At 42.5% G+C, this 22,358-nt stretch overlaps 1 protein-coding gene and 1 long non-coding RNA gene across 8 annotated transcripts in view; both read left to right on the forward strand.

Annotated features, from left to right (window-relative positions):
- Positions 1-1,915, forward strand: part of LOC118165804 — a 25,805-nt gene extending 23,890 nt beyond the window's left edge. Inside the window, exon 4 of the long non-coding RNA XR_004750249.1 lies at positions 1,284-1,915. This is a non-coding gene — a long non-coding RNA (uncharacterized LOC118165804). The remainder of the gene's footprint in view (positions 1-1,283) is intronic.
- DCX (doublecortin) overlaps positions 1-22,358 on the forward strand; it is an 89,465-nt gene that overhangs the window by 61,526 nt on the left and 5,581 nt on the right. For 2 of the 7 annotated variants that reach the window (XM_035324084.1, XM_035324085.1), the window contains 2 exons: positions 7,642-7,744; positions 11,753-11,890. In XM_035324084.1, coding sequence (XP_035179975.1) covers positions 7,642-7,744; positions 11,753-11,890 — 241 coding nt within the window. Of the gene's footprint in view, positions 1-7,641; positions 7,745-11,752; positions 11,988-12,019; positions 13,656-15,633; positions 16,245-22,358 lie in introns of those variants that run through there. The other 5 variants (XM_035324086.1, XM_035324087.1, XR_004750248.1 and 2 more) reach the window with 4 other exon arrangements.

Genomic DNA, 22,358 nt, shown 5'->3' on the forward strand with positions numbered 1-22,358 from the left:
CCTACCCTACCCTACCCTACCCTACCCTACCCTACCCTACCCTACCCTACCCTACCCTACCCTACCCTATCCTATCCTATCCTATCCAACTATTCCATCCCCAATACTTAAACAAAGATGCACTTCTGAGAGCAACATTTCTTTGTGCATCAAGTCTTACAAGCTGCCAAGTATGTACGTGCATGAATATTTCTTCTTTCACTTGAATAAGTATCACAAAATCAGTCATAAAAATGCATGTTGGGTAGAAGCTGGTTTAGGTGCAATATAGCAAAATACTCCATGTGGACATAAAGCACTCATAATCAACTTACTCTACTACGCAGCCTGATTAAGGGGATCTGCATTTTTCATCAATAAAAAGATGTTAAGTTGGAGAAATGAAGGAAAGGGGTGTAAAAATTCCCTCATGCATCAAAGAAAACATTTGATCATGCTGATTTGCCCAGAATTTTCTTTCCTGAAGGTGAAAAAGGAGGAAAAAAAAATCTATACAGAAGAGTTCATAGTCTGATTGAAACAAATACAGGTTTAAATGTGAGCCCTGGGTCTCCGTGAATACAAAAAAAAGCTGAGGTCTCTGACCAATGTTTAAAAAATGGAAATCTCACTGCAGTCCTTTATAGTGCAGACAAATTATGCACGCTGAAACCTAGATGTTAGAGGCAATTTTTCCTTCCCCTCGTGATGTGCACTACATCGTGAAGGGCCAGCATGACCTTGGTCTCGACAGCTTTCCACATGGATGTTTGGCACAGCAGGGATGGAAGAGCAGATGACAAAGACCCCTTGCCTTACTGCTGGGCAGCTCAGAGAGGGTCCCCAGAGACTGTGTAATATTGCACACACATCCTTGGCATCGGCTGGGTATGCTGGCGTGCTCTCAATCCATTTGTGGATGTCAACATCCATGCTTTTTCTGCCCATCTTTCTATTGCTTATCCATTTTAAGCAGTATTTTTTTCCTAAAAGCAGATAAGTAATTTTCTTTCTGTGAATGCAAATGTGGAATCTATTGAGTGGGTGTGTGCATACTTTAAAGAAGTAATTGAATCCAAACATCCCTTCTTTTTAAATGCAGGAAACCAAAATCTAATAAAATGTAAATCAATTCGGTGTCTGCTTTGGGCTTTCAGTCTTCAGACTGTTACCAAAAAAACTGTATTAAGTGCTGTGCATTCCAATATTAACATCTTTCTTTTCCATTATATCTGCTCAAACCCTTAAGTCATCAGAAATCTTATTCTTTCTGGCCGTGTGGTGAAGAGCTTGTCGGAGAAAAGAAAGTGACGTGCAGAAAAGACTCCACAACCATAGGGTTGTAAGTAGGTATACTTCTATTGCGGTGCACCGGGCACACAGGGAATAGCTTTCCTCAAAAAGTGCGCCCCTGCCCGGTCGTCTCTCACAATTTTATACATGAATACTGTTACATATTACATGAGCTCTCATACATGTTCATTCTTTCCCCCCAAAAGGCGGACCTCTTCCAAGTACTCATTTCCATACTCCCCGCCCTTAGCTCCTCCCGGTTGTGCCTGTGCAATGTAGCCTGGTGGTCGTGGGCAGGGGTCTTTCAGGATGAAGGCAATGAGGAAGAGGAGGTTAAATTTTTTACCTTTCTGGACTTTGACCTTCTGTTGGACAGTATTTAGGCCTTTTCTTGCTTATCTTTGCCTTGTTTCCTGCCAACAAATGGTTCATCCTTCCCTAATGAGTTGTTTGTTGTTCCCTCATCCATTGGCCTTGAGCGCTATCTTCCTTTTTACAGCTGCTTCTCATAAGGTTCTCATCTACATCCCTGATAATTAGGGTATTTTTAGGTTCTCATCTACATCCCTGATAATTAGGATATTTTACCATATATGTAGCTAAATATTAATTTGGATAAGTTTTATCATCTTTCCCATCTCAAAAGCAGTTCATTTAAAGCCTACTCAGTGTGTCCATTATTCCTGATATTCACGCTGAAACATGACTTTGCTGAGCCTTCTTGTGGACAAGTCTGGATGTGTTTGGTTCCTGCACCACGCTTTATTGATTGCAAGCACACCACTGATTAATTGTAAAGCATGGCTGCCTTTGTGACTTAAGACTTTGTTTTTTTGGACCTGAAATAAACATACCACTGCCAATTTGACTTGGAGCACAGGTGTCAGAGTATAAATAAATCCATCAGATCTCCAGTTTGGGTTAAAACAGAGTTTAAACAGAATTTAGATATGTTCTCAGCTCAGTTAACTCTCGGTGCCTGTATAGCTGCTAGTCAGCTCCATCTAGCACTTGAGTGTTGAAAGAGAAAGGCCATTAGCAAGCATCTAAAATACATTGCCTTCAGCTAACAGGTGGTCAAGTGTGTTCAATTTTATAGCATTTACCATAGCACCTCAGAAAAGAAAAATATGTCTTCATTCTGCTCTTGATAGGCTTTGAGTGCATGGCATGCAGATTGTCTTCTGTGGTCTTTCTGGTATTAATGGTAACTCTTTCTGAAGGCAATTTTTACCCTGTTCTGAACTCTGGAGGCTTCTAAGCTGAAGTATCATGATGATTCAAAGAAAGCAAATAGACATCTCTTCTCTTTGAGCATAACTATTACATCTGCAGAAAATTAAGGAACAGTTTCAGCTTGCCTATGTACTGGTGTCACTTTCTTTTTGCTATCTAAATCCTTCAACAGGAGGGTTATTACAGAGAGAAGAGTTAACCAAGTTTTTATGACCAAGGGAGAGGATCAGAGGTAGAAGTCTTGCCCTGGCCCTCACTTACCCTAAGACTTACGCAGAATCAAGGAGTTAAAGATAAAAATCCTTGAGACAGAAGACGTTCAGCCCCCAGGTCAGACCTGTGGTGGTGTTATTCCAAATCTCCTTTCCAGATCTCTGCTGGCCATTTAAGCAGAGGTCTTAGCTCATTCTGAGAGGTAAGGAAGAAATGGAAAATCTGGGAGCAGGATTATGGACATAAATCACTGTTGTGAATAATCACTGGCTGCAGTGTCTGATCATTTATCATCCAGCCTCACCTGGCTCTGTCGGCTAAAAATAGGAACCTCTGATAATATAAAGACATTTCTCAGAAAGGTGAAAAAGACAGTTAAGTTAACCCTCCTGGTGGCGTACTCCTCTTCAGACACATGCCCTGCGTTATTCCTGGCAAATGCCGATGGCCAGTCCAGGCCTCCTGCTAAGAGCCAGCCACAGAAGCTGCAGGGCTCGATCCAGCAGTGGAAGCAACCAAAATGTGGCTGGAGCCTGTTACTGCTGTGACAATCTTCATACTGCTGGTAGGAGTGACAGTGTGGGCAACCCATTAGCCGTGCAGACACAGCAAACTTTGTCATTCTGCAGATTAAGAATGGAAACAAAAGGTCCTAGTTAATCATAACACCCTTTTAAAGCACAGGAGGTTTTGCACTGATAGGTGACTCAGACTAAGGTTTTAAGTCTTCAGGCTATTGTTTCCTAATTGTTTTTAGTTATTTCATTCATTTCTGAATTATAATTTTGAAATACTTCTGCTGCCTCCTGGAGGATGGTAGAAATAGCTGGTTATTCACAGCTGTGCACATCTACCCTGCATATTTACTGCTCCTTTTCCAGGTGAGCTCCGAATACCTACAGCATCAAAGACATTGAAGCACACATCCAGGGAGATGTTTGAGGCAAGCTCCATTTTGTCAAAATCCTGAGAAATAGTTCTACAGCTACTGTGGTAAAAGGAACTAGAAGGCTCAACGTCCCTCAGAAGGCCGTTATCTTTCCTTTCTGCGATTAAAATTGCTGCAGCAGGCAGTAATGGAATGTCACTGCAGGAATTCCCTCCTGGAAATCCTAGCTACATTGTCTGCTCAGGGAAGGTTTTTCTAATATACGCAGAGAAGGATTTCATTTAACAAGGAAAGAAACTACACTTGGTGAAAACGTAAGGAATCGCAAGTAGTCTTGTGCTCCCTTAAATCTATTAATCTCTGCCAACTTCTATTTCTTCCCTTATATATACTATAAAGTCTAAAAAAATCAAAACTTGACACCAAGAAAGAAATTACCATCAAATGTATTAGAAAAAATTACTTGCTAAGAAATAAATTTATGCCTCATCTACTGGAGTGTGATTTAGCTTTCTTTATTGGCATTGCTTAAGCTGCAGGAAATGGAGAGAAAACATTTCATGCAATATGATCCGTTTTATGTCAATATTATCTTTTTAATCCTGAATTTCAAATTAAAATTCCTCCTTTAAACAAAGGGATGGACATTCATCTTGGAAACCAATGCTTTCTATTCTGTCTACTATAATTATATACACAAGTTTAGTTCTCCATTGTAAATAATAATAATAAAGTTTATAGATTTTTAAAAACTATAAAACCAAAACCTTACTAATTTCATGGTTTCTGGTGTCGTTGCTAATTGTGCACGATAACAGTCACCAACACAGTCCCCATTTCCAGGTCTTTGCAGTAGCAGGCTGCTACCATTTTCCTGTCCTGTTTTAATGAATTCCCAGCTAAGAGCAAGATGCAGCATATAAAAACAATGATTTTCAGGTTGTCCTCTGGGGTAAATTTTTCCAGGGTTTTCATGGTGTTCCAGGCTAATTATTGGATATAATGAGAACAGTTGATTAGTGTAATGGTCCTGACAGCAAAAGACTTCTGAAGAATAGAGATCAGAAGATTTTTAAGGTTATTCCGGGCTTTTTCCCAATGTTTTTTTCTTTTTCTATGCACACTTAGGCAAGCTGGCTCTGCTGCAGTAAGATCCAGCACTTGAGTTGCGTATTTTCATGAAGAAAGTTTATTCCAGCAACTTTGTGTAGACAGTGATGTGTATGGAGGGACATACAGTAGTGATCAGGGATTTAAGTTTGCTTATCAAAAGGTAAATAGGAAATACCACACACGGTGAACAGAGGCGATGTGGCTATCTTAGAACTGCATGAAGTGACGTTATTTTCTGAATTCTGCAGTGTTTCCCGTTGTTTGATGAGAAAAGGGTTAGTTTTGGGCTGTCTTTTCCACCATATTATGCTGAGTTACATCAGAAAATGAAAGGGAACAAATGAAACAAATACAGAAGATGTTGTTTCCTGAATATTAGGAGCACAACAAATAAGTTATCTAGTTTATTTACTAGCCTCCAGTACTCAACCAGCCAGCTGCTCGTAAATATAACATAGACATAACCTCCGGTCTGAAGGGAAAAGAATGAAACAAAGGGAAGTCTGCTTGACATGTAATTGGGTCTCTGTCCTCGTGCATGCTGGTAGCTTTCCATCGCATCTGGACCCTTGATCAGAAGATTTCCTTGGTTGCCTGGATTTCCTTTTTGCTTGTGGTGGTCATGGGGAGTTCAAGGACAAAATATACACTTTGACTTGTGACCTGGAGTCAGTGAAAGCGCCTTCTGGATTTTTTCTGATTTTGTCTAAAAGGCTGTGAACTTGCTGAACCTTTCTGTTGTGATCTAGCTTTGTGTGAAGTTTAAGTGCACAGCAGTTTCCATACTGAAGGGTGAGCCAAGCAACCCACGAGTCTTTTCCATGGCATAGGTATAGCACTTAGCAGGCAGATGGGAACTTGTGTACTGAGCCAAACCCAATTATTTGCAAATGAATCAGTGCCATACGCCCTCGGGGAGGACTGTAATACCAAGTGCTGGTTTGAAATGTCATCTTTTATGTGGGAAAATTCTCAATAGGTAATGTGTTAACTATTTTCAGCCTAATTTTAAACAAATGGAAATTGGTATTCACTGAAGTCTGTAAAGAAAATTCTGTCTTTAATCAATGCCATGGCAGATTTCATCTTGCTCCATTCTGAAAGTCATGCCGAAGAGAAAAGGAGGTTTTTCCCTAATGTTTGGCATTGTAAACAGAGCTGGCACTCTTAGGCAGTGCTTTAATTATACATTATATTAACCAGTGTGAAATACTGAGCCTTTTAGGATAGCCAAAAGCCTTCTTTATATTTTATTTATTAGAGCTTGAAATTTTCACAGTCCGGCTCAAACAGATCAGTAGGTATGAAAATTCAGCCCTGTCTGCAGTAAGCTTCTCCAGTCCCTTGCAATGCATCTGATCCTCTGTAGAGACCCCAGTGGGCAGCCATCCCAAAGCACTGGGCTTCAGCTGTCAGGCTGATATCTCCGTTATAAATGTTGGTGCCAATCTTGCAGACACTTGGAATGGCCTTGTGAAAAAGCTTAACTGTTTGTTTTTAAACTCCACCCCTTGGCAGTAGGTATGTGCCCGTGTTGCTGGGCTCACCCAGGTGCGCAGATGTGCTGCTGGTGGGCTGCACCAGGCTGGCCGATGCTGGCGATGCTCCAGGTCGGTGTGCTTGCGGATGAGCATTTTTTCAGCCTCCTGACACGGTACTTCATCAGGACCTCAGGCTGAAGCTCTAGACTGTCAACTGGGTAGAGGTCCTTAGGTGTCCCTCCAGCCTGCGGATGCAGTTTCAGGGCTGAACACACTTGCCTCTTGAACATTAAGGCTTTGTGGTTGGACTTTCCAACATTTTCTCAGTAGTGTTTTTCCTCTCTTGAAAATAAGCGTTATTTCATGAGTTTTCAAAGCAGTCTGTGAAGATGGAAGAGCACCGTCTTTCTTTACCTCAGAAGAGCACCTGTCAGCTTGCCAGGAGCCTGATTAATTTTCTGCAAGATGCCGATGACAAGTCTGGGTGTTAAAGGTTCTGTTTTTCTGCTAGTCCTTGCACGGAGATGACTTGAATTAACTTTCAGTACTGGAGATTACACAATAGCATTAACATGAGTTAATGTGTCATTACCACTGGCTCCAGTGGAGTTACCATTAGCATAGTTATCTTGCTGCTGTTGTGTAATTGCATCCATTATTTCACTGGCAATCGTGCAAATTACCATGACTGTAACTGTGTAAATATCTGAATTGCTCGTTCACAGAGCAGCACCTAGAAAAATGGATGTTGAACGGCCACCAGCAGTACTGTCCTGGCTGATTCAAACAGGGCATAGCTGTGCTCCCAGCTTTTCAGACCAACCAGGCACACAGGTGGTAGAGGGATGTGGGAGAGGAGGGGAAGACAGGTGTTTTTAAGGTCTCCTGACCAGCTCTGAAACTACCTGCAGGTGCAAACTACCTGCTTGAAGCGCTAATGGCGTTCAAGTGGAGACATCTTCTGTAGTGTGCCCAACCACTCTTTATTTTCTTGGCAGTCCTTAAGTTTTTGGCTCTGTTGGTATTAAGAGACTCATCAGCATAGGCAGTGGTGTCACAGGCTTGCCTACCAACCCTGCGAGTGGTCACCCCTGCTTCTTATTGTAGAAGTAGCTCAGGAATGCCTGTACCATTCATTAGGATGATTAATGTAGCCTGTCAGCTCCCGAAAGGATGGGAAATGCCATACTTCATTGGATTTTGCAGGGCATTTGGGATTCTTTTCCTTCTTCTTCTTCTTTTTTTTTTTTTTTTTTTTTTAATTACACTGTTCTGCTTGACTTGCCCAGAGAAGCTGTGCTGTGCACCAAGCAGGAGTGCATTAGCATGGGATGGGGAAACAGCGGAAAGGCAGCGCCCTCCTGTTTAAATTAAAGCTGAGCCACATCAGAATGTTGCCAATTAAAAATAAAATGAATGACTTTGCTCTCTCTGTAGGTGACCTGTCTCCACGATTTCTTTGGGGATGATGATGTGTTTATCGCCTGTGGTCCAGAAAAATTCCGCTATGCACAGGATGACTTTTCTCTGGATGAAAGCGGTAACATTAAATGCACACTACTCTCCAGTCTGTTTTTATTTGATTGCCATTCAGTTTCTTGTAACAGATAATAATGCTGCATGCTTTTGTTCTGTTCTTTAAGGCCTAGTACATGGTAGTCAACATCCTGTAGTGATATTAGTACAGTTGGTGGATATTTTAATTAGGCAAACACTGACTGAGATAGTCCATGTCAAAGTAGGTGGACTGCTACACTGTTCCATTACTTTGATATTTATTGCAAAATCTGGTCTTGTATATCCTTTAAACTTTATCTAGTTGCAATCAGATGAAAATATTTTTCTTGTGAACTAAACAGTAGAAGAATAGTCTCTACGTTTCTATTTGAAACACATACACATTGTTTGTCAATCCTGTCCTTAGGTGTGCTTGAAATATTAAAAATGGGAACAAGCACAGTTAAAAAGAAGAATCACTCCCTCTAATTCTTTCTTCTGCTGATTCAAAAAGCAGAGCAGTAATTCCCGTGTTAGGTGGGACTGGGGACGGCACCATTATTTGTCCCTGTTATGATTGTAACCACAAGTCTGTAATAATGTGAGTCTCTGTGATCAATTAAACCATGAAATTTTTGATTTCACAGAATATACAGAGCTTGCTTGTAGGAGTTACCACCTACCCTACCTGGCAACTGTATATCCCAACAGCACAGGCTGTCTGCTGGTGCCAGTGAGCGCAGCAAGTCAATGAATGCAGTTTTGGCTATTTAAACTAGGAGAAAAGGTGGTCTCCAAACATTCAGACTTACTTCTGAAAGCTTGTAGGCATCCTGTGTAGGGAACAGGAGCTACATGCTGTCTTGTATGCTACAAACTGGCTCAGCATCGAAGACCAAAGAGAACTCTTGCTGTATACCAGGAGGTGAAGCAGCCTCTAATATTCAAACACCACATTTTCATGACTTCTTAGCAAGACTGATTTTATTTGACACTGGTACTTCTCACCTGTGTACTCCAGATGAACCCATTTGGTGGTCTTGGGTATTTCAGTGTTTCCAAGGTTCAGGTGAAACTTTGCAGACAAAGAACTGTGTCAGGCTGGAGGAGTGATCTGTAATGTGAGCTTCATATTTTATTTTAACGCTCTGCACTTGAGTCAGCTCCATGGGGAGTCCCACACTGTAAAACAGATTGCATGCAATCCTAGCGGAACAACTTGATGGGAAGCCCAGCCCTCTGCCTACACTCCTGGTTTCTGCTAATTTTTCCAGCTTGGATTTCTCTAACAAAAATAAGCCAAGCTTGCTGTTGGGCTGGCACTGAGCAACTGCAGCTCTCCGTTTTATTTTCAGGGGGGCGGGGGTGCCCAGAACCTCTCAAGAAACAGATGAGGAGCCATTAGCCAGCAGCGTTTTCCCATTATCTGCTCCTCATCCTTCCTTGTTATGAGTCAGATGCTGCAAGGAGAAGCTGAGGTCTTGCAGATGAATGTCACTTATTAAAATTTCCTCTGTCACGGGTATTTTTTCTTGCCTATTTGGATGACATGCACTTAGATTGCTGGCTATTATGTTCACTCTGGCAGGACATCAGGAAACAAAACGAGAAATACCGTGAGAGCGGATTATGTCATCTTTTTCCTCCTGACTGCCCACCACAACTTCTGCCCTGGAACCCCTTTTGCTGAGCACCTTCCAGATGCTGTTGCTCTGTCTCATTCATGCCTGCTGGTTTCAGTAACAGCACACTGAAATCTCACCCCCATGATGTTAAGAGGCCTGTTTATACTGATGTCAGCACAATCAGATCCCCACGCTTACCACCTTGTTTCAAGATGTACAAATGCTCAGTAATTGCCTTTGGTGTACTGGCACTTGCCAACAGCTGAGCTGGAGAAATCCCTCAGTCAGCGTTTCTGTGCTGGAAAATGCAAAGCTTCTTTGCAAGGAATTACTCCTTTGGGGAAAAAATAAATTTGGATTATCTCTTGAAAGGAGGCAACATAAAGTATTTTCCATTTTTAGGTTTATATTTACGGAGTAATTCAGGTGACTAAAAACTGATGTTTCACACCCTTTTAAACTCCCTTGGTTTCTGAGAGCCTATATCTGACTTACAGATTTGACACAGGGGCACCAGGAGGCTCGCTCTGCCCCAGGGGGGCTGTTCTCTAGGGCACCTCATGTAGCATTTGGTGCCTTGGCCTGGGCAAATGAATTGCTCTCTGAGATCCAAACATTGCATTGTTTTTGTTACACAGCTATGTGCAAGAGCTGTAGCAAATATTCCTTCTCCAGTGCCCAAAGATGAGTTTTTCCCATGTTTTGGTCTGGCTGATTAATACCAGGAACAATTATTTGCACACTCTCCTGAGTGCCTATCTCACAGTGCCTCATCAAACTTGATTATTTAGTACCAAGGAGAAAAAGTCAACTTGTCCCACTGTCATTACTTATTACATATACATGCTTAAAAAATTGGGGTGTATCTGCTCTGAAGCCCTACAAGCCTTTCTGTGGCATCATCTTTAAGAAGTCAGGTATTTTAGGAAAACAAAAACAAAACACACACAACTATTTCTAACCTAACTTACAGTTTACAAAATCTAGGAGAGAGAATAAACTTATTGTAGGTTTATCACCATGCAACATCTCTGGAGCACAGGGAATCATCTCCTCACATTCTTGTACTGCATGACCCAACAGCAAACTCTCCCACAAACCATCTGGAAGAAAAAGAGACTGGCTTTTGACTGTCTGAAAATGAGGAAGGCCCGGGGAAAAATTTAGGGCAATTACATTTTCATAGATATTCTGACATATAAATAAATAGCACATGCATTTAGGTCAGACAACTTGTTTTCGGTTGACCAGTTACTGATCCGCCTTGTACTGCGTTTGTTCATTCCCATTAGGGAATGCAGCCCATGCATGCTGAGCTGAACTTCCCAATGAAAACCTGCCTGTATGTGGAACATCTAATTCACACCCGTAAAAAAAACACCTGTTTTTCACAGACTGGTGAGGACAATCTGTTGTAGGAGGTTAGGTGAGACCAGGTAGCGTTTGATAAAAAAGGGAATTCCCTTTATATTGCCACCATCCTAACTGAGTAAAGTTTGCTTCAAGGATGGCAAAGTTCTTTTTCTATGAAGTCTCTATGTAAATAAACCTTGGTTTTGAGGATCTGACATGCCTGAATTCCAGGGACACACGTGAGTTTGTCAGCATTTAGTTCCCATCTGCAGGACACTGTCCATCGTGTTTACATTTCTCCCTCTTCCTAGCTTACTTATTTTTTTAAGAAAACAGTCTCATCTGCTCTTACCTTTAAGCACATAAATCTACTAGATTTGTTTATGTAAACCTTTCAGAAAGGGACGACTGGCCAGGACAGAAGATGTGTTCTGTAAAACCATTTTGTCATCTTTGCTTTCTGCATCTGTAAAGTTGCAGCTTGTTGAAACACAGAAAGAGGTTGGTTCAGGCTGGGTGAAAGCTTCCTGGGGCGGGTGTCCCAGGCACAACTTAGAGGTCTTTAAGTCATGCCACGAGCTATTTGCTGGCTTTCTACACCTGCGTAAATGGCACTCATCATTACTACCACTAGGTCTTCACGGGAGGATTATAGGAGAACTTTTTTTTTGGCCTGATGCTTCCCTTACTAGGTGCTGACTTTTTTCACTGTGCTCACTAGTTGGTGGGCACCGAGGCAAGGGGAAGGGCAGAAAATCCTCAATAGAACACAGGTAGAACCATGGGCCCTGCCAGGGAGAACAGCCTGATCTAGACGTACAGTCTCAGCAACTCCTCTAGAGAAGCAAACCTGTTCCTTTGCTCTCCCCCTAAAATGTCACCTTTCTGCCCTGAAGAAAATGTGGAAATGCCAGTTTCTCCCTTAGTGCTGAGGTTTTCTGCAGCTCTTTGGAGACAAAAAGCACTTTTTGGAGACAAAAAGCACTAAGGCACCCATGGGTGTTTCGCGCCTAGTGTCCATAGACAGCGAGATTAGGCAGGGACATGACCACGGATGCTGTTTGTTTCCTCAGAGTGCCGGGTGATGAAAGGGAGCCCAGCGACCGCCACGGGCAGTAAGTCATCTCCCACCCCTCAGAAGAGCTCAGCAAAGAGTCCAGCTCCTATGCGCCGCAGCAAGTCTCCAGCTGATTCAGGTAACCATCAAGATGGTGAGTGATTGTTTTCTGCTGTCTGAATATTAACTCTGCTCAGGAGGAAAACAGGCAGTGTGTGTCTTTGGATACGCTGACCAGTGGTCAGCGTATGGTTGGCATACATCTGGTTGGCATAGTGGTCAGCATTTGAGACTTTGGCACAAGAAGCTGGTGCTACCTTACAGGGTCACTGAATAAAAGTTGTAGAGGAATTCCCTGTCAGTTGAGTGTAATCATGGCTTTGGGATGATACCAGCCACAGTCTCCCAGCCTCTTGCTCTAAAAATCTTTAAAAGCAAGTGTTTCCATTTTGCAGGCAGGAAATCAAGGCCCACAATATTCCTGTACATTTGCTGTAGGTACAGACTGATTTGGAATAACCTCTTGTGCAATGCAAATGGTAATTGTTGTACAAGTCAGAAGTGTCCCCTTTTAATCACTATTTAAAGAAGACCAGTGACCTACTAGCTAGAGAACTGGTGGTGGGCTTATTGCTGTGATAGAGACATTCGTTCAGTAGAACTGAGAAGCAAAATGACAATCCTGATTTGCTGCAGCAGCTTTCACCATTTGAAATGCCTCCCTCCCTCTTCAGTAGCAACTGGATTGGCAGTGTAGCACACATGGAGAGCTGCTGAGACTACAAATTAAAGGCCTGGCCGAATATCACACCTCTTGTAATTGGTAGTTTTTACAGTCATATACTGGAGAAATTGGGTCTCTAGGTTTATCATCTGACCTGCTACTTTTTCCAAAAGAGAGCCAGACATGGCCTTTCATTAAAATGGCCAAATCACCAATTAAGCATTTCAGGATTCCAGGAAAGCTTCATAGATTGAATTCAAATGACTCACAGTATTAACACAGGTGATATAAAGCAGAAATTGCTTTTCACCTTCATGGTATCACATTGTATTTTCTATGTGAACACCACTCAATGATTGACCATCAGTAGATATTAGATTACTAGATTTAAAATTCTTCTTACAGTATTCAGAAGGCTTTTCCGCATGAAGCAGTTAATTTGTTTAGGGTCTCTGGATGTTCTTTAGCTACTTAAAAAGACAATGTGAAATTGGTTGGCACATGCCAAGACTCTGGTTTAAATAATTACTTCTTTATAAGGTGATTCTGCATTCAGAGTTTTCCTTCAACGTTCCAGTACACACTGTTCTAAAACCCAGGCTTTCTGTAATCTAAAAAGCTTTTACAATACCAAATGCATGGTGGAGCTGTGTAGGTGTATTGAAAATGTGATTGAAAATCTGCTGTTGATTAAAAACAAAACCAAACAATCTCCTATTCAGTGATCTAGGAGTCAGGCCATGCATGAGTTCTGAGACATCATTTAAACTCCATACGCATCAGGTGCTAATTGCCACCAGAACTAGACTTTGTTGCATGAGCAGGTAGTCTAATGTGAAATGGCAACTATTGTGTTCTTGATTTTAACTGATTGAATGACTCACGAGAACAAAACGGTGAGTCATCTGATGAAGTCCGATGAACATGGTTAGTCGAGCCTTTCAGAGGGAGATTAAAATAACCAGAAATGTCAAACAATAGCCAGCTCCTGGAGTTAAGGCTTGTAATGAAGGACAAATCAAGTTTCTTTAATCCATGTAGGCAAAGGTCTTTCGTACTGTCCTGTGATGTCCATAAAGGAGAAGTAGCATCCTGTCCTGTTTAATGAGAACAGGAAATGACCAAACTTTTAGTGCTGGAAAGTTAATCAAAGACAGTTGTTTTCTCAGGACAGAGAGAATAAGGAATATCACCATCTTGTCTTCTTGTCCCTTGAATTTCTAATAAAGAAAGCGTGCCTACACATTACCTGACAGTCAATATTTACATAAACAATCAACAGGCTTGTCTGGATTTTGAAGTTATCACCTTGAGAAAGGCAGGGAATGCTGAATGAAGCCTGATTAATAAAAGATGATATGACCCTTTTTTTTTTTCAGAATTCTCACCTATTTCTTTGGTGAAAACAGGTTTGTTTTAAAAGCCGTTTTGTTTCAAGTACGTTAAATATTTTTCTAGTATGCTTGATCTCCTACCTAGTTGTACCTTTTGTCTTTGCTGCCTTTCACTCTGTTGTGGTTGTCATTTCAGATCTTGGAGTTTCTTTGATTCTATGTTATTAGATTCTATTCTTTTCAGTTCCTTTCCATGTGGTATTTTTTATCCTTTTTTCCACCTTTGAGAAATCTCTTGATTTAAACTCATGTTCTGAGGCGAGTCTCCTAACCGCTTGTGTGAAAGAATTCTGAACCTTTCTTATTACAAACACACAACACTTACAGGATGTTACTGTCTTTCATTTCTCACTCTGATTATTCCATTTTCCCATGAAAACAGCTGGGAAAATGGTACATAATTTATCAGCAGCAAATAAGAGAATGCAGTGAATTTGCTTCTGGACTGGGGTCAGGAGCATTTGCCAGTGCACGTGCGGTGCCCACACAGGCAGCTAAGGCTTAGGGCAGATTGTGCATGCACAGCTGTGCCTCACTCCTTGGCAACAGCTCTGATGCCAGTAGATAGAGGACAAAAGTACTACATTGCTGTTACAGCACAGGGGAAACAGAAAAACCTACTTCAGCACAGCCTGGTAGTGTTGCTAATTCTGGGGATGTAACATTGACAGCATGACAACATTTCATACGTTTCCCCCGCCACTCATTGTTTCTCACTCTGCTTCTAATCTTTGTGTGTCAACATAAATAAAACATTTCTCTTTTAAAGCTGTGGAAATGCTTTGTGCCCAAATAGCAGCAGCTATCCTCCACACAGGCTGGGGTATCTGGGGACTTGTGTTTTATTCCAGTCTCCTCTGCTGACTCTCCGTGGCTTTGGGTACACCATTTGAGCTGATCAAGCCTTCTTTACCAATGGTTGTCCAAGAGAGTAATACCAATGTGTATACAAAGCCATGTAACCTACACGTGGAATCATGCAAGCTTTCAGATTCTTTATTTGGGGCTATTTCTGAAAAAAAAAAAAAAAAAGAAAAAAAAAAAGAAAAAAAGAGTGTATTCTGAAAAAATACCAGTGTATTCTGAAAGCATTTGTAAAATAATATTTCTAAAACAAAAGCTACCAGCCCTCAGATTTCCAGAGACAAGAGACATCTCCGCCAGCAGAGTGATGCCAGCATATACTCCAGACTTCCAACAGAAGCAAGCCACGCAGTAGCCAGGACACTGTCAACCCTCCAGCTGATCAAAGACTGCTTCACTGACCTGCGCACTGACATGTTCATTTCAGTCATTCAATCATGCTGCAGGATTATGCAGGTGAATTAATACAACTGTGTGGCCTGACACTGTGATAGCCATCATCACAGACTGTAGATTCCCATTTAAGCTGATTTGTCAGCCTGGAAGTGTAGGGATCTGCCTTCTGTGCCAGATGATCTACATTCATTGCTAGCCTTTGCTCCTTTTGGTTTTGGCTACAGACTTAGTGATCTACGTCTCAATGAGAAACATAGGACCTGGTATAACTAGCTTTCTGCGAGAGACACAGAGAGTAATGCTGGCTGGAGTTCGGTTCCCCCTATGACACCGAAAACTTTGTTCCTGACTGTGGTCTCTGGAGCCAACTGAGTCAGAACAATAGAAGAATACAGAAGGAAATATATGTAAAAGTTTGTAAATCCAGCACTGAAAAGGAAGAAGTTTCTAAGCCATTTAATTGGTCTTATCACCAGCTAGATGTGAATTGTAATGTTTTCTTTGGTTGTCTTGTTACAGCCATCCTGGTGATGGGCCACCCAAGTATGTAAGTGGTCAGATCCCATTCCAAGATAACAAGGGTTAACATGGAGCAACAGAAGACAAAAGCAAATCATTTTGTTAAAAATCAGTCATCAGGACGAAAGCCTTTGCACAGAAGTGCAGCTGCACAGAGAATAGCAGCTCCAGCTACAGTGATTCGAATTCACCAGTCAAGTTGCTACCTTCTGCTGGAGGCAATTTTGCCTCCTGCCTAGACATGTCATGGCCTTGATGTGAAAAGCTCAATTCCCCCTAGGCAGCCAGAGCCCTTCAGCTCCAACGATATTCGAAAAATGAAGTAGCTAATCCACAGAAACATGCTAAACACTGTTTTCTTGGCATGGTACTTTTATCTCTTCGTTTACCATGCAGTCTTTGAAATGACTGAATGAAGAGGGGATGAATGAATGAAGAAGCGTCTTGCTATAACCAGATGGTAACAGACCACAATCCTTTTTTTTCCCAAGGGGAATCCTTTCTTCCTTTTCTCATTAACCCCCCCAACCCATATATACACCTTCTTAGCAATGCCAGTGTATTTCTGTTTTGATCCAGCTATTTCTTCAGGCACCACAATGATCGCTCCATTATGGGGTTGTTTTTACCTCTGCGTTCAGCTTGACTAGGAGGCCCTGACTGCTTTGCAGCATTTCCCACCATGCTTCCAGTATATCTTGTAGCCTCCCGTATCTTTGGTGCTGGAGTTGTGATGCGGTCTTTCACCTGTATCCTCCATGTAACGCTCCCAAAACGTTGCTTCCAGCAAGGTGGGGATAGCAGGGTTTTACTTCTCCCTCTACAAAGAAGAATCCAAGTGTCTTTTTTTTTTCTTTGACTCCCAAATGTTAGTAGAGCTGAACCAATTTTTCTGTCTCATACATGAGTGTGCATTCAGACTGGAAGGGATTTGGTCTCTCTGTGTGGCCTTAGTTAAGCTTGGGGTAATGAGTTTTGGTACGGACAGAACACGCTAAGAAACGTGGAGGCAAACTAGAGAAAATCCTCAAGAAAATTCCTAAGGTTCAAAAACGACTCTGGGAGGAAAAGTGGAGGGAAATGGACTGATTCAGGTCAGAAATAAAGGACGATCGGGTAGGCACAATTTAATACTCTCCAAGTGCATTTGAAGTATTAAAAAGAGGATAAGGATCAATTTTCTTGTGTGCTCATCAGGGACAGGACAGGACATTGGTTTAATTTTTAATAAGGGGTATATAGATTATGCATTCAAATTCTTCCCATCATATGGATCTTATTCACTAGAACAGGTCTCCTAGGGAGTTTGTGAGTCCCTGTCAGACTTGGTGCTTTTAAAAAATAATTTAGACAGATCTCTATTGAGGGTGACCCAAATACACCTGCTTGCAAGTCAGTGCACAGAACTGGAGTTACAAAGCTTTTGTGGTCCTTTCCAGCCTCTGTGCTTCTTTCCATGAAGTCAGCTTTGCTAAATGACATAGCTTAGGGCAATAAAAATCAGAGTAAGCTATACCTGCAGAAAACCATGCAGTTCCTACTCCTGGCATGACAGAAAAAGACTGGTCACGAGGAGATACAGCTCTGTGTCCCTGCTTCTGTGTCCTGCCACAGCAACTCACAGATGGGTTTATGTGCTGGCGTAATTGAGAAAACCCAGTGGTAATTCAAAGGTATGGTGGATATGAGGCAGGGCAGCCCTCTGGTATTGTCCAGGAGGATGGCCAAAGGTGTCATGTAGGTTCCATGAAATTCAAATGGGTAAGGTCACAGAATCACAGAATTTTCTAGGTTGGAAGAGACCTCAAGATCATCAAGTCCAACCTCTGACCTAACACCAACAGTCCCCACTAAACCATATCCCTAAGCTCTACATCTAAACGTCTTTTAAAGACCTCCAGGGATGGTGACTCCACCACTTCCCTGGGCAGCCCGTTCCAGTGTCTAACAACCCTTTCGGTAAAGAAGTTCTTCCTAAGATCCAACCTAAAACTCCCCTGGCGCAACTTCAGCCCATTCCCCCTCGTCCTGTCACCAGGCACGTGGGAGAACAGACCAACCCCCACCTCGCTACAGCCTCCCTTGAGGTACCTGTAGAGAGCGATAAGGTCACCCCTGAGCCTCCTTTTCTCCAGGCTGAACAAGCCCAGCTCCCTCAGCCACTCCTCGTAAGCCTTGTTCTCCAGGCCCCTCACCAGCTTCGTAGCCCTTCTCTGGACTCACTCGAGCACCTCCATGTCCTTCTTGTAGTGGGGGGCCCAAAACTGAACACAGTACTCGAGGTGCGGCCTCACCAGAGCCGAGTACAGGGGGACGATCACCTCCCTAGCCCTGCTGGCCACACTGTTTCTTATACAGGCCAGGATGCTGTTGGCCTTCTTGGCCACCTGAGCACACTGCTGGCTCATATTCAGCCGACTATCAACCATCACTCCCAGGTCCTTCTCTGCCTGGCAGCTCTCCAACCACTCATCTCCCAGCCCGTAGCTCTGCTTGGGGTTATTGCGCCCCAGGTGCAGGACCCGGCACTTGGCCTTGTTGAACTTCATGCAGTTGACCTCGGCCCATCGGTCCAGCCTCTCCAGATCCTCCTGCAGAGCCTTCCTACCCTCGAGCAGATCGACACACGTACCTAACTTGGTGTCATCTGCAAACTTACTGAGGGTGCACTCAATGCCCTCAACCAGATCATCAATGAAGATATTGAAGAGGACCGGCCCCAGCACCGAGCCCTGGGGAACGCCACTAGTGATCGGCCTCCAACTGGATTTGACTCCATTTACCACGACTCTTTGGGCCCGGCTATCCAGCCAGTTTCTAACCCAACGAAGCGTGCACCAGTCCAAGCCAAGAGCAGCCAGTTTCTTGAGGAGAATGCTGTGGGAAACGGTGTCAAAAGCCTTGCTGAAGTCAAGGTAGACCACATCCACAGCCTTTCCCTCATCCACCCAGCGCGTCACTTTGTCATAGAAGGAGATCAGGTTCGTCAAGCAGGACCTGCCTTCCATAAACCCATGCTGACTGGGCCTGATCGCCTGCTTGCCCTGCAAGTGCTGCGTGATGACTCTTGAGATAATCTGCTCCATGAGCTTCCCTGGCACTGAGGTCAAACTGACAGGCCTGTAGTTTCCCGGGTCAGTCCTCCAGCCCTTCTTGTAGATGGGCGTCACATGAAGTTTTGGTCAGCATGAAGTTTTGGAAAAATAGGACTAAGGATTTCTTTACTAGACGGCTCCAATAAGAAGTCAAATCAAATGAAAGACAGAGCTAAATCTCAGGTGAGGAACATGGGGTGAAAATGATGATATCATTTGCCCTTACTTCTTTGTTATAAAAATCTGAATGTATCTTAGAGTACCTCACATAATAAACAAGAGTTCAATTGTATGTACATGTGCTGTGGTAGGAAAATTATAAATCCAGCATGATCTTAGTCCCTCAGTCCAGAGCCACAGGTACCTGAGCTGAAATTTGAAGACATCTTTTCCCCAGTTTTGCCTTGATTTGGCTCAGGGACCCTATCAGCAGGGCTCTGGGGCACTGCTGCAGGACTTTCATTTCTTACTTCTCTAGTGGGAGGGTTTGGGTAGAGGGACAAAAGCATATTCACAGAGCAGCAGCAATTAGGAAAACAGATACAGAATGTCAGTCTGTCGTGACAGCAGATCTAGCTCCCTGGGGTCATTAGCTATGAATGTGTTAAAAAGGCAGCAGATGTATTTTGGATTGCACAGAAGATAGAGCAGCTTGTTATAGCACTTGCACTTACTTATGTTCTGCTAGCTGACAATCCGCAGTACACATCCAGTGGACAGATCAACCTCACAAAATGCGGTGAGCTGAGTGCTTGGAAGCTGGGAGGTGCCTGAGTGAAAGATGCCTGTGCAATCTGAATTCTTCCACTCCTGAATAAATGCTACAATGGAGTCAATATGTTTTCTGCAGGCTCTTCTGACCTGGAGGGCAGGATGGCTTGTGCTTGGTAAATGAGCTATTTCTATGTTTGCTTTATGCTCTTCTTGTTCTGGCTGTTGCCTCTCTTATTTTCTTGGTATCTCTTCAAACCCTGACCTGGACTATCCATATATTTCAAGGTTTTTTTCTTTTTTCTTTTTCTTTTTCTTTTTTTTTTTTTTTTTTCTCCTGTGATGTAGGAGCATGTACTACCCACACTAGGAAGTCATCCACAGAACTGTGGAAACCCTGATGGAGCAAGCAGTGTTAGCTTTATTTTCCTAAGTGGGAGAGAAATAGATATCTCCACAGAGTTTAAGCACTTACTGTAATATTTTGGCCCTGCTTTTTCCTGTTCTGTTTATAAATAGAAATAGGAACTCTAAAGATGGACCTCATCAGCCTCATTTAGAGGTCTTAGTGCTTTGTCATTGCTGGAAATCCAGATCTAGAGCCTGAGTCAGCCAAGCAAACCTGAGCAGCACTCAAGGAACAATTGCATATGAGAACTTGGGCTAAAATATCTGGGGAGAGGCAGGCAGGGAATTCAGTTTACCTGGATTTCTCATAGCCACCGCAAACACGACATGATGCTATATTCTCCATACTCCCTCTCATTTGGTGGACAAACCTTATCTCCCAAGTGCAGATTGTCTTGTGCACTGAAGGAGGCACAGATCCTTTGGAAAAAGGTAACGTGTTCATGCAATTAAAGGATGTGTCATATGCACAGAGGACTTTAAAACAAATTGAGGTTGCAAAGCAAATACAATGACATAAATAACATATAATATGCAAACAATAAACTGTCAGGAAAAAAAAATAAAAAGAATTCAAATGAAAGATGGTTATAAAGAGTGGTTTCCAATAGCCAAGCTTATGTGGGATCCTCAGCTACCGTAAGTCATCAGAAGATTTCAGTGAAGCAACCGCGTTATACACCACCTGGGATCTGCTCTTTGCCTCTTGTCATTTCCTTGCATTTGAGTTCCAAAGAAGTGTATGTGAGTTTGATTATGAACACTATTCTTCATTAGCAGACAGAGAAAATTAAACTGGGCTTCTTAATTGTTGCTCCTGCTCTATGTGAGCGTCTGTAATGATACACATCCGTCTTGTTGGGTTTCTGATTTGGATGTCACATCTATGTTTCATTGGTGCTCATACAATATTAATATCCCTACTGTAGCACTTAAAAGTCTCACTGTATTAGGGAATTTCTGTCCTTCCCTGCAGCAATTACATCCTTTCGCTGCGTACTATTAGCTGTTATCTCGGTCTTTCCGTTTGTGGAAGGAAAATTTGGATTCTTTGTACAGGTAGGTGGCATTCTACATCTTGGGAAGGATTATTTCCTGCCTCAGGATCAGTGATCACTGGAGGTAAAGAAAGAGGCATTTTTTTAGTAAAGTAAAGAAGTAAAGAAAATAGAGCTGGATTCCAGCTAATAAAGATGGTATTAGTACATTTTTTATAAAGTAAAAAACCTAAGGTCACTTGCTTTTTGCCTGAATTGCCTTCATTACATGGCAAATAGTGAACTCTACATTCTTCCCCACCAATCTCAAGGACAGCTCGCTCTGTAGAACTGCAGGAAAGTGAAAAGTGGCCTGTCGCAGAGCAGGGAGCAGGGTATAACAGTTGCTGGATTTCCGTAACTAGTTTTTCTTCCAATCAATAAAGAGTGGCCTGAGTTGGAACAGGGAGGTAACGAGGCACTGTATGCCCCAATTAGCTATAAGTCCTTACTTTTACCATCTTTTAGGAAATATCTGTTTTCTTGTTAAGGTGCATATATAATGGAAAAAAAAAAAATGAAAAGAAAAGAAAAGAAAAAAAAAGCTTTCTGTGATGAATAGCCTCTTCCCAATAGTGCCTTCTACATCAAAGGCACCTCGCTAAGAACCGGTTAAGTCTGAGCTGCTTTAACATGCCTGTAGCTCCGCCTTTGTCCTGTGGCTTACAGCACATGTTTACACATACATTCAAATTTAAGTGATACTCCAAACCTTAACTGCCTCCCTCTTTCTCCCAAGAAGGTAGCAGAGACGAGGCATTAAAGCAAGGCTTATGCTGCTACCCCAGAGAATAATGAGGTAGATACCAAAGACCTAAAAGCCAACCAAAAATGAATTCAAAAAGCAAATTATTGATTTTAGTCTCTCATGAATATTTTTGCAACTAGAAAACTTGGATGAAGCCAAAAGTTAGAGCAGGAAGTCTATGGCTGTAGTGACATAAAAAAAAGAAGCCTTAGTTCCAATATGGAATTGCTCATCAGTGGATAAGGAAGAAGGAACGTAACTGCTCACATGACATGTAAGAAATATCACAGAATCACAGAATAGTCTAGGTTGGAAGAGACCTCCAAGATCACCGAGTCCAACCTCTGACCTAACACTAACAAGCCCTCCACTAAACCATATCCCTAAGCTCTACATCTAAACGTCTTTTAAAGACCTCCAGGGATGGTGACTCAACCACTTCCCTGGGCAGCCTATTCCAGTGACTAACAACCCGTTCAGTAAAGAAGTTCTTCCTAATATCCAACCTAAACCTCTCCTGGCGCAACTTTAACCCATTCCCCCTCGTCCTGTCACCAGGCACGTGGGAGAATAGACCAACCCCCACCTTGCTACAGCCTCCTTTCAGGTACCCGTGGAGTGCGATAAGGTCTGTGTTTGGTCTAAGGGCAATAGTATGTGTTTGGTCCTTGGTGATTTATTTTTATTTAAATACTGAATGGTTTGTGCAAGGTGAGGCCCTTCTTA

This window comes from Oxyura jamaicensis, chromosome 4, assembly GCF_011077185.1.
Source record: "Oxyura jamaicensis isolate SHBP4307 breed ruddy duck chromosome 4, BPBGC_Ojam_1.0, whole genome shotgun sequence".
NCBI classification, from domain to species: domain Eukaryota; kingdom Metazoa; phylum Chordata; class Aves; order Anseriformes; family Anatidae; genus Oxyura; species Oxyura jamaicensis.